This window comes from Rutilus rutilus (assembly GCF_951802725.1).
Source record: "Rutilus rutilus genome assembly, chromosome: 12".
Taxonomy (NCBI): domain Eukaryota; kingdom Metazoa; phylum Chordata; class Actinopteri; order Cypriniformes; family Leuciscidae; genus Rutilus; species Rutilus rutilus.
The window spans coordinates 26,960,550-26,973,638 of record NC_140217.1 but is presented as its reverse complement, the minus strand read 5'-3'; the positions used below and the strand labels follow the sequence as shown (position 1 = coordinate 26,973,638).

Sequence of the window (13,089 nt, the reverse complement as noted above, 5' to 3'; positions counted from 1 at the left end):
AATAGCTAAACAGAAAATGTGCAATTTTTATAATTATTTTAATGGCTCTGCAATGTAAATATCATGACAAAATTATAGAAATACAATATGATACTAGGCGGCGCATGTTATTATGCATCTGGATTACAGTGCAACCCAGTTTTATATAATATCTCACAGGGGTTGATCTTTCTATCCATTAAAGCAGTGATTCTCAACCACAGCAGTACTCAGCAGTTCCAAAGTGATCGCAAGATAGCTTAAAATTATTTAAAATAAGACTAAACTTGCTTTAAAACAAGCTAAAAAGCAAAAATTTAAGATTTAAGTGGATGTCATATTTCTCATTTTAATTCATTCCCTCAACAACTAGTAATTTCTTGTAATTTTTAAGAAAATGTTAAAAAGTCAAGGACCATTTTATAATGAATATCATTTTTCAAGTTATGTTAAGCTCTAAAGAATATTATCAGGTAGAAATTTCTATTTGTGAGGAAAAGTAAAAAATAAAATAAAAACTATAATCACAAATTACTAGAAAGTCATGTAAATTCATTGGTAATAAACCTTGAAAAACATTCAGTTGAAACCTCCGGAATTAAGAAAGTTTTCAATACTAAATATAACTTTTATATACATATTTAAATAAAAAATAAAAAGTTGAGTTTATTATTTCAGAAATATAGAAATATCAGAAATATCTTGAGGGGCCTTCAAATATCATCTTTTACAATGAAGGCCCTCGGAGTCTGTAAGGTTGAGAGCCGCTGCAACAAAAGGTTGTATGCTTGAAAAAGATTGAAGACACGTTTTTTAAATGAAAGGAACGCTAAAGGCTTTAGAATAGAAAACTCCATCCTTGACATTCTAGAATTTTCCTTTTATGGAACAACAACAATAAATAAACTCAACAACTGATTCTGTGAGTGTCGTCAGTATTGTCAGGTACCTTTGCTACAGACTGTTATAATTCATGAAACAAAATGTTTGAGTGCTTGGCTTAAGAGGCAGAGTGTTTAAAACACTTGCTTGGCCTTTTGTTATTATAAATGTTTGACATTTACGCAGACCACCAAGAAGCAAATGTCAAGCTCTCGTTGTTTGAATTTATGCCTGTAATTTAGAGTAAACACTTGGGCAGTTTATAAGGCTGCAGTGAAGGCTGGTGTGTGTAAGCATTACTAATAAGAATGTACGGATGCAAATGGAATGGAAACAGAACATTTGCAATACTGTAAATAACTGTAAAGTGACTAGATTTTAATGAAGTCTTTGCAAGAATGTCTGGGTAAAAGCACTGTGAAAACATTCTAATGTTTGCAGCAGAGGAAAAACACAGCTGGCAGATGCTGTCCTGTCCATGCAAATCAAGATCAGCAGACACACACACACACACACACACACACACACACACACACACACACACACACGCATCTTTACTATTTCTCTTTGGGTCCTTAATCCTTGATGGAGACGATAAGATGCTTTAGCATCACATGGTTAGTTCACTGCAAAACTCTTTTTCCCCCCTCAATGAAGAGGGATTTATTGAAAATAAAAATATAGATAAAGGGATAAATAAATAAGATAAGATGTTCATATACACACAAATACACAAAAAAATGCATCACAGAGCGATGCTGACACCTTTACCTGCGTAAAGAAAGAGAGAAAGAAAGAAAAATGAAAATGAACAAAGATCAAACATGGCTAAAGTTTCTAATTATTCTAACATTTAATTAGAAAACATATATATATATATATATATATATAAATTTTAGTATCGAAAAACAACTCTATTTTTATGTAGGCTATTTACTGAATTTGAGCATTTTCTTCAACATAATAGACCTTAAAGGGATATTTCACCACTGGAAAGATGAATGTGTATTTAAATTGGGTAATTTATGTAATAGAAATGTGAAATTATTTTAGAAGTTATTCTAGACTGAGAAAAGCCAGAAAATGTATTTTTGGCTCATGCAGACAACAACTCCCAGAATGCACTTGCTTCGCTGCCCTACAAGGCCACTCCCAAGCCACGCCTACTGGTTACAGAGGGCAGTATCGGAAGAAATTATACAACTAGGCTACTAGTTGACTTGAAACTGAAAAGACGCCGTTTTATCGTGAGATCCCACCCCCTATGGGCGGGTTGAAAACATGCGGAACTTGCTCCTACTACTGGCTGTAGTCTATAGCCTCTGGCCAAAAAAGCCTCCAATGACGTCATCTGAGGGTTTTTTTCAAACACACAGTACAGAAATCTCTCGTCTCAGGGGGACATGAGGGAGGGAAGCACGGTCATTTGAAAATACTACCGGATTTCAAAGCTTAATGCTAATCGGTGAAGTATCCCTTTAAATACACCATATTTTTATTGCATGCATGCTAAAATGCTGTGGCATTGTTTTGATTGAATTCCTACAATCTGTTTCCTTACTGGAGCAGATGCAAGTCTTGCTTGTCATTTGCGCTGATTTTCTTAAGAATGGCTGTCAAGTAGCACACCTAAATATATCTTAAACTAGGCTGTTCTATTCTCAGGTCCCGTAAATACCCCAATAAAAACTGGTTCAGAAGCAGAGTTACCAGAGAGTTCAACTAGTACTCCATGTCTTCTTTTTTAATCCTCTAGTCTGCCGATGGATGTGGGACAACCTTACTTGCTGGCAGCCAGCAAAAATTGGACAAGTGGTCTGGATGCCCTGTCCTGAGCTATTTGAAGTCATGAATGAAGAAAATGACGGTGAGCATGAATGAAACCTCAAAATGTGGTAATATATACTTAAAAAGACTATATACATAAAGACTCAGGTTTTTTTTTGCCTGTTGGAAAATAAAATGTAGGGAAAATAGGGAATCAGGCCTTATCTAGAGAGCCGGATTATCATAAAGACGGGGGATTGGCCTCTTTTGACTTAGTTAGGAACTACCCCAAAACACCCTGGCAACTCCATAATGCACTACAAACCACTCAGAATACTTTAGCAACCACATAGTCACACTTTGAAATATTTATACAAATATTTAAATTGAGATTAACGGTAGGAATTCACTTACTCAAATATTTAACATGATAAGCAATTAAAATGTATGAGTACAAAATACAATTCTGCCAGGTCTATTTAACTTTGAATTTCTTAACGTATTTTTTTTTTTTTTGTAACTGATTACCTCAAATTTTTTCTTAATTTTTTCACCTTATTTGGGTTTACACTGAGGGCAACATTACTAATTTGCGTTTAACTTTTTCATCTATATTTATTTATGCGTCGATGAATGAAAATGAATGTTTTAATCATTTTAGTTGACCATAACAACACTGCTTGTTTGTTTATTTGATTTATTATTGTTTGGTCTCATTTTCTCAAAGAAATGTATTGGATTTTTTTGCACCTTTTGTAGAGTTTGGAAAAGTGAGTCGTAACTGCACTGAGTATGGCTGGTCGGAGATGTTACCTCACTACGTTGATGTTTGCCCTTTTAATGAAAACGGAACAACTCCAGTAAGCACCCTTGACCTTTCCTGCTGTCTACTTCTTCTTCTGTATCTCCTCAGAAGATTCCTAATCCCCCCTAGCCTTTATTTCTGTATTTAGTGCAAAGTATTCATTAGAGGTGGGCTTTATCATTTAATGTATCATGTTTGAATTAGCTGACAGTATTTTTTACTCTTTGTTGCAGGACATGTACTATGTGTCTGTAAAGGCTCTGTACACTGTGGGCTATAGCACTTCGCTGGTGTCTCTCACCACTGCCATGGTCATTCTCTGCAGGTTCAGGTGAGAGGTCAGAAGCTTCAGAAGAAACTAGAGAACATGTGTCTTAGTGACGGGTTTAGAAAAACACCTGCATCTCAGTAATAGAGTGGTTTCACTAACAGGCATTTTGATACACAATTATAAACTATATTTGGGGCGTAATGATTTAATAAGCTAAGCCCCTGAAATTAGAATCTAATTAGTATGCAGATTTCTTTGAATATTTAAATGTGTATGTCTTACGATATTGAACCAATATACCAAGATGTACAAACAAGATGCACTTAAATATAGATTCAAAAGTTTGAAGTCAGTTTTTTGTTTGTTTAAAAAAAAAAAAAATCATATTTAGCAAATTACATTTATAGTCTTTTATTTCAAATAAATGCTGTTCTTTTGAACTGTCTTTATATCAAAGAATCCTGAAAAAAAAGTATTATGGTTTCCACAAAAAGATATTAAGCAGCATATCTGTTTTCAAAATGGACAATAATAATAATAAATGTTTCTTGAGCACCAAATCAGCATATTAGAATGATTTCTGAAGGATTATGTGATTGAAGACTGGAGTATGCTGACAATTCAGCTTTGCCATCACAGGAATAAATTATACATTTTAAAATGTATTAAAATAGAAAAAAAAGTTATGTAAAAATGTAGGTGTCATACATTTTTTGATCAGCCATAAAAGCAGCCTTGGTGAGCACAAGAGATTTCGGTTACACTTTATTTTAAGGTCTCATTGTTACAGTGTAATTATATATTTAAGTACTGAGTGATATTAATTAACTACATGTAGTTACTATAGGGTTAGGGTAGGATTAGGATTTGGTTGAGGGTTAGTTACATGTAATTATGCATAATTTACGTTTATTACTATGGTAAGTACATGTAACATATGTAACAAGGACACTGTAAAATAAAGTGTTACCGAGATTTCTTTCGAAAACGTTAAAAAACCTTGCCAACCCCAAACATTTGAATGGCAGTGTACATAAAGGATGGGCTTGTTTAAATTTAATGTAATATTTCTTTATTTCGATTTTACCTACAGGAAGCTACATTGCACCAGGAATTTCATTCATATGAACTTGTTTGTGTCCTTCATCCTGAGGGCCGTCTCAGTCTTCATTAAAGACGGCATTTTATATGCAGAGGAGGACAGCAGCCATTGCTTTACACACACCGTGAGTCTCAGTCTCTCTCCCCTTTACATCACACACAAATACCCAAGCAGTCATGGTGATGGGCCCATTAACATCCCGGGTTGTCCATGTCATTTCTTTGTGGAGGGAATTAGTCTCAGAATGACACGTTTGTGTTGCTGTTATGTGCTTTAATTTGCTTCAGATAATGAGGTCTCTGTAGTCACCTCAAAGTTGCTTTTTGCATGGCCAACTAGCAAAATGTGCTTTGAATGTTTCCCAGGGAAACTTTCCCTGTGCGACAGCTCTTCTGTTTTTAAAGGGATAGTTACGGTGTCTGAGAGGGCTCAACGCGCTGCAACTGAAGAAAACGCATGCAAATAGAAAACATCAGTTTTACAACACATGTGTGCTCCAAATACTCACAACACAACCAAATACAGAAACGTGCTGCAAATACAACAGAAAACAATGGAAATGTTTCCAGGGGACCACAATAAGTGACAACCCGGCTGGGACGTGCATAGCTCAAAGTCTACTTTTTTTTTAAACATACATGACATGTTTATGACATAAACTTTGTATGGCCTACAATATGTTCAATGTCATCAGAATACAAATGAGAAAAGAAGAGATAACAATGAGCTGAAAACTAAAAAAGACAGAGAAAAAGAACATGAGGGTAAGATTTTAATCTATACATCAGTTACACAAAGTGGTTTGTGGTGTCTTATAATCCCAAAAGGGATGGGTCCTATTTGGACATGACACAATAATAAAATTCATTCATTCATTCATACACACATTTTGTCAGGTTATTTAAATACTGTAAGTTTCATAAGAAATCCAAAGATGAGACGGCAAGTTTTAAAGTTGAGACACTCACACACAGATATATAACGCATATTTTAAAAACGTTTTTGTATAAAATGTATATTTATTTGCAACAGTTATGTTAACAGCAATAATAAGAAATTTCTGTCGTAACAACAGCTGATGGAACATCATGGGAATCGTTGTCATGGGAACATCCCAGGTGAAAATAATGAGGAAATTACATTTTCTTTCATTGCTCCCTTCACCAAGTGCGTTCCAAACGGCTACATAATGGCACACAAGTGCCGTGCTCACTCCAAAGTCCTCACTTCAAGGGCTCTGCCCTTCGTAGGGATTAGGGCATAGGGATGCTCACGAGCAGTAAGCACGTCCCAGCCGGGTTCGTCACTTATTGGGGTCCTCCCGAAACATTTCTGTTGTGTTCTGTTCTATTTGCAGCGCGTTTCTGTATTTGGTGGTGTTGTGAGTATTTGGAGCACACATGTGTTGTAAAACTGATGTTTTCTTAATTTGTGGGTGTTTTTTTCTATTTGCATGTGTTTTCTTCAGTTGCAGCGCGTTGAGCTCTCTCGGCCACCGTAGATAGTTCACTCGAAAATGTTAATTAATTTACTCACCCCAATTTTTTGACCATTTTCACAAAAATACTTTTGTATTCTGTACCCAGAATACTTTGTTAAATATATTTAGTATAGCCTTTTTTATCAACACTTGAATGTGGGTATATGGTTTCATAAAAAAAGCAACATTTCTCATATTCATGAAAATATCACATCCAGATCGGATTCAGACCTATGATCAAAACATAGATGGAGTAGATCGAGTTCATCAACACCCATACTGCTGACAGTCCTATGTCGTCCTGGGTCGACATTTCATTCACTTTCATTCATTCTTTAGACAGTTTTGATTTATATGCTGTTTAATGTAGGTGATTGAGTTATGTTTCATATGCATACGATTACACGTGATATCGCTCGTTTCTGCATCTTCTTCGCAGTTCGCATGTGTTTTTATCAGGAAATTCAGTACTCATTCAGAACAGAAGATGTGTAATAGCGCCCCCTACCGTATAACAGTGAAAACATGGAAAGCCGGAAAATTCCGCCATTGGCGGGGAAGCGTTTTCTCACAAATGGCGGAAATTTCCGTCAATGGCGTGGAACTATCCAGTGAGAATATGTAAATACAAATTCATTTTAATGATGCGGTATTCACCCCAAGTTTTTCTTTCTGCAGGTGGAGTGTAAGGCGGTGATGGTATTTTTTCATTATTGTGTTTTGTCAAACTACTTCTGGCTGTTCATTGAGGGATTGTATCTCTTTACTCTGCTCGTTGAGACATTCTTTCCAGAGAAAAGATACTTCTACTGGTACACCATTATTGGATGGGGTACGACCCAAAATTACACCTTTTAACACATACATACAAGTGTTTGTAAGTGAAATTAAGTTTTTTTCATTTGCCCATGTTTTCTCAGGTACTCCAACAATATGTGTGGCTGTCTGGGCTGTCTTAAGAGCTCATTTTGATAACATTGGGTAAGATGAAGGATTTATCATATCTATAATAATATGCTTTTTATTAAATAAATCAATTGGGGAATAACTGATCAAATTGGCTAAATATCTGACGTTGCCTGCAGTTGCTGGGATATTAATGACAATGCTGCCATCTGGTGGGTGATCAAGGGTCCTGTTCTCGCCTCCATCATGGTACGGCTAAAATATTCCCTCTCAAAAGAATTTTGACTGTAATATTAAGCTACTGCATTATTGTATTGATTCAGAAGGACAGAACTAAATATACACCATATCTCTTGTCTTTTTTTTTTTTTACCTTCAGATCAACTTTATACTCTTTATTGGCATCATTATAATCCTGGTGCAGAAGCTCCAGTCTCCAGATATTGGAGGGAATGAGTCCAGCATTTATCTGTTAGTAATATACATATTGTTTTATATATATTTACATTCTTAAGTTTAGCACCATTCTATTGAGTTGTGGAGTCACATGATTGGTGTGTTGTGTGATTGACAGGCGTCTGGCTCGCTCCACTCTTCTCCTCATCCCTCTATTTGGAATCCACTATACCATTTTTGCGCTCACACCAGAAGATGTCAGCAAGAGAGAAAGACTCGTGTTTGAACTTGGTCTTGGTTCTTTTCAGGTATACGCCCCCCACCTTTTGCTCTCTCAGATATGAGATTTCAAATACTTGCACTGACCGACGACATTTTTTGATTTCATGTATATTCTGTACACTGTAGTGTATGGTATGTTGGTTAACATTAATTATGAACTAAAAAAAGTATTAATTTGTCCACTTTATTTTATCTGATGATATATTATTAGAGTAAACAAGATAATAATAATTGCAATTTTTGCCCAAGTAAACTTCAAAGAATTTTACTATGTTTTAAGTTGCTTTTTTTATAGTACTTTATTTTTCTGATAATTCAACGGCCTGTCGTCAATTATTCCTTACTTAGGCTAAACAACTTTTCTTTTCAGGGCTTTGTTGTAGCTGTTCTTTACTGCTTTCTCAATGGAGAGGTAAGTCCTTTACAAATGCTACTGAAGAATAAAGAGTCTTGTTATTCACACTAAGTATGAACTGATACTGTTTGCAACATTCCAGTTACCACAATTACTAATGCATTCCTATTGAAATTTTTTGGAAAACGCTCCAAAATGTTTAAGTATTGTAAGTGAGAAATGTAAAATAAATAGATTACAAAAATAAGTACAATATTGTCCTCTGTTGTAAGCTTCTTTGGATAAAAGCATCTGTGAAATGCATAAATGTATATTTTAATTGCATACTCTAAAAAATGCTGGGTTGTTTCAACCCATGTTTGGGTCAAATATGGACAAACCCAACCATTGGTTTACATTTTTTCAATGACATTTTTAAACCCAACGGTTGGGTTTGTCCATATTTGACACAAACATGGGTTGAAACAACCCAGCATTTTTTTAGAGTGAATTAAAATATTTTATTTTGGGCTGGGCAACGATTAATCGCATCCAAAATAAAAGTTTGTGTTTACACAATATATGTGTGTCCCATGTATAATTATTCTGTATATATAAATACACACATATGCATGTAGCATTTAAGAAATATTTGCATGTATATACTGCATATATATTTATACATAATTTATATTATATATAAATATTTTATTTATAAATAATACATTTTTCTGAAATATATACATGCATGTGTGTGTATTTATATATACAAAATAATTATACACAGTACACACACATATATTATGTGAACACAAACTTTTATTTTGGATGTGATTAATCACGATTAACCATTGCCCAGCCCTAATTTTATTATAAAATGACACATTTTTTGTACATTTTAAAGCTGCTCTAGGCAATTTTTTAGGCCAAAACATTTTTTGTCACATCCATCAAACATCTCCTCACTATCCGCTAGCTGCCTGTCCCCTGAACACACTGTAAAAAAACACAGTCTCTGTAGACAGCCCAGGCTCCACAAACGGCAAGAAAAACAAACTGGCCCAGCCTTGGCCACGAAACATAACAAACAGTGTTCCAGCCAATAACCGACAAGAATGATTTGGGGGTGGGGGTTGGGGGGTTAGTGCGCGTGCACATGAAGGGGGGTGTGAGGGGAATGGAGGAGAGAGAAGCATGAATTGGGAAGTTAGCTAGAGGAGAGATGTCCTAGCAACGACTAACGTTAAAATGGTATATTCTTGAGAATTTTTATATGGCCGACACACGACCAAAGAGACGACGTTCCGATGAACAAATAACAAAGAATAGGGAAAGGGAGAAGGAACGCGAAGTCCCGAATTTACATCGGAAAAGCGTTCAAAAGGTGGCAAGAACTCCGCCGGCAGAAGGGCTTCCAATCCGACATTCAGGTGGCTCTGTTTTTGCTGGACAGGTGGGTAAATCCAGTTTGTTTGCTTTCTAAATGGTTCATGACTGTTTCAAGAAGCACAGAAGGGAGGGGAAGGGGACGGGATGAGGAGGAGGGAGGGTCGAGCTAGCCTCCAATACTTCGAACGTCAACAAGAAGTGAAGTCACCCAACATCGCTTAGAGCACCTTTAATAAAGATTCTGTTTGCATAAAGAAATGTCTCTGGAGGCCCTTTCACATTGCAGTGCTCATTATACCAGCCTTACGTGTAAATTATTAACCAGATGATTTAAAATTCAGGCTTGTCCATGACCAACATGGAAAGAGATCTGCAGATGTCCTCCTGATCCAGTCAGTTTAATAACTCATTGAAGTTTCCCCCCAAAGGTGCAGTCAGAAATCAAGCGAAAATGGCGCAGCTGGACGGTGAACCGGTATTTTGCCGTGGATATGAAGCACAGGCATCCGTCCCTGGCCAGCAGTGGGGTGAATGGAGGCACACAGCTCTCAATCCTCAGCAAGAGCAGCTCACAGATACGCATGTCCAGCCTGCAGGCGGAAACACCAGCCACATGAGCGCTCAGAGGAACAGACTGAAGACCAAACTCCTCAAAACTAAAGCTATCAATAATCTGTCAACATCCAAGTCCTGTTTCATCTTCTTTAAAGTCTGTGTTGTGTCGGTTGAAGCTGTAATATCTGTCAACCGTCCATAGATGACAGGCTTTTGCTATGGCACTCTAACCAATGATCTATTGTGAGCCAAGCAAACATGAATACTTTTGATGTGGACGTATTGGATTTGATCTGAACTGAAAGGAATTGCAGGCCAAGAGGAGGTAAGGAATCCATAGCAATCCAGTGTTTAGGAGTGTTTCCATCCAGCAAGCTGAAGGTCTTGAACAAGGTGGATATATTTGTACATATCAACATTACAAGAGTCTCTCATGCTTTCTTTTCTCTGTCTGCGAAGATTCGTGGCAGTTTGAGATTCTCAATATTTCACCGTCAAAAAATAAAGCAGTTGAACAGGATGACGACAGTTTCCGGCGTCATCGGGATGTGCGACATGAAAAAGTCATTTTGAAGGGGAAGAAACCACATATTTCCCACGGGAGCTTAATCAATAAATGATTCCCAGCTCCTAAATTGAATTTAATATGTAAAGATTTTCATAAGTTGTAATTGTAGAATGAAGGACTGCAGGAAAATCAAGTTTAAAGACAAACAGTGACACACATTATTTGGTGGACATGCATTGTGGACGCTGTTGATATATTTTACACAATCATGCGACACATTTCCAAAACTAACTTTCACAAAGCAGAACTAGCATTTAAAACTTTCTTAAAACAGTAACTTAACTTGTCATGTGCTTCTATTTTTGTTAAACAGCCGCTATACAGAAAATGTCAATTGGAATATAACAATGCAAAAAAATGTTTGGCATGAGCAGCAAAGAGTTATGAATCTTTATGCTCATTTCATTGAATAAATTCATTTTAACTACGCGAAATTACTTCACTGTTTGAAAGTTGATAATTGTCTTATACCTTTTCTGACTCAGCATTTTTTTTATATTTTGCTCATTTTGTAATTTAATGTCATAAACACATTTACAAATAGAGCACTTTTAAGATTCCAAAGATCATTTTTTTTATATATCTGATCCCTTAAGACGTCATTTGCCGTACTGATGTCACTGCATATGAAGATATTTTTTTCTTCTTCAAAGTGACTTTTTTTTTGCACAAAAGAGACAATTGTTTGGTTTTGCAACAACAAACTAACACATAACTGCATCACTCTGTGAAAGTGCTTTTATTACGCTTCAGCAAACCAAGAGGCCTTTAGAGATTTTAAGCTATAGTTTGTTTTTGTTTTTCTTTGGCATAACTTTCTATGGGCCTTCAATTTTAATGCTAAAAAATAAAAGTAATTTGATATGAAAAACAATTCCAAAAACTGAGAAAAGCTGATTTAGGGAATATGGGAAAGCAACAAACATCTTGCATACATGATCATGATACATTACAGTTTTTCTCCCCAATTTAAGAAACGGTTTACATGTATATATTCTCCCTTTGTGAAGTATTTATATTAGTGTTTCAACAGATCTATCACAAAACAAATGCCTTGTTTTTCAAATGATAACTGCAAAACAAAAATGCACACAAGGTCAAAAATTATTTAAGATTTTATATGATCAATATTTATATATAACATTACACTGTAATATAGATTATGATATAATTATTTTTTAAATGTGATGGGTCGAAATTTAAACTGACATAATTTAGATCTAGGATCAGTTATTGAGATCATGTATCCAACTTTTTCAAAGATAAAGGTAATTTTAGCATTTGACAAAGAATTGAGAGTAGCCAATAATAAACGGTTAACTAATAATTCTTAATATTATGAATATTCTTTATATTCTCTTTAAACACTGTATAATGTTTAAACACTGTCTCTTTAAATGTACACTATGTAACTTTTAACAAAACTGCATGCATTTTGCGGAAGAACATTGTTTTGGTTGTGCTCCGGCTCTGCGTGACTGTGCAATGCGGATGAATATGACCCTTCATAACAGATAATGCTTTACAAATTACAATGAATATTCTATAAAATACCTTACCTGTTGATAAATACCTTATCCGAGTAAGTTTTACAACCTTTCAAAACCCCCAGTTTTGTACCATCTCTGAACAGCCAAGCCATGTTGATTCTTGTTTAATTAGAGCTCTGTCAGATTCCTCTGTTCAGCGTTGGGTTATTCCCCGGAGGTTTCAAGGTTAACGTGCTCCATATCAACCTTTCTAGACTCGTTGTGACAACTAACCTATGCCACTCCCTCACCATAAATGCATCAAAGGAGCTGGAGAAACCTTTCTCAATTTACGGATATGACGAGACCCGAACGAGCGAGTGATGCATGTACGCAATTTCCCGCGAGATCCATCCCGACGGCCTGTCGGCGATGATAAAATATAAGCACTTATATAGCTTTACCATAGTGAATCAGGGTCAGACGTAACACGTTTTCGAAGAAGGACTGATTATGTATTTACTAAAAAGTCACATAGTGTACCTTTCATTCAGTGACAAGATCAGTGTGTGTTAGCATTGCACTCTGTTCTGTGTCACACACTGAGTAAACAAGCTTTAGCAATACTGAACGTTGTGGACACTTTGAAGCAGATCAATAATTTGCAATACTTTTTAGTGTAAATGTCAAAAAAACAAAAACTAAATAGCTCATACCTGTCTTTTCACAGAACGTATGCAGGAGTTTTGTTTAAAAATTGAGAATTTTGCATTTCGATTTTTATTTCAGTTGAATTGTTTCTAAGAGCTGATCATGTTGTTTAAATGTGTAGTTCTCAGCATCGCTGCCTATTCCTCTTAAACGATGCATGCATTTCCTGTGATCTAGTGGCTGCTAAAGCATA

At 35.7% G+C, this 13,089-nt stretch overlaps 2 protein-coding genes across 2 annotated transcripts in view; one reads left to right on the top strand and one right to left on the bottom strand.

Annotated features, from left to right (window-relative positions):
- adcyap1r1b (adenylate cyclase activating polypeptide 1b (pituitary) receptor type I) overlaps positions 1–10,644 on the top strand; it is a 30,104-nt gene extending 19,460 nt beyond the window's left edge. Inside the window, exons 4-14 of the mRNA XM_084425041.1 lie at positions 2,618–2,728; positions 3,388–3,488; positions 3,667–3,764; positions 4,798–4,930; positions 6,965–7,118; positions 7,207–7,267; positions 7,372–7,441; positions 7,572–7,663; positions 7,767–7,896; positions 8,241–8,282; positions 10,022–10,644. Of these exons, the coding sequence (XP_084281167.1) occupies positions 2,618–2,728; positions 3,388–3,488; positions 3,667–3,764; positions 4,798–4,930; positions 6,965–7,118; positions 7,207–7,267; positions 7,372–7,441; positions 7,572–7,663; positions 7,767–7,896; positions 8,241–8,282; positions 10,022–10,210 (1,181 nt within the window). The 3' untranslated portion in view covers positions 10,211–10,644. The remainder of the gene's footprint in view (positions 1–2,617; positions 2,729–3,387; positions 3,489–3,666; positions 3,765–4,797; positions 4,931–6,964; positions 7,119–7,206; positions 7,268–7,371; positions 7,442–7,571; positions 7,664–7,766; positions 7,897–8,240; positions 8,283–10,021) is intronic.
- The window catches only part of ghrhrb (growth hormone releasing hormone receptor b), a 59,727-nt gene that overhangs the window by 7,235 nt on the left and 39,403 nt on the right, over positions 1–13,089 (bottom strand). The gene's annotated exons all lie outside the window — the stretch shown is intronic.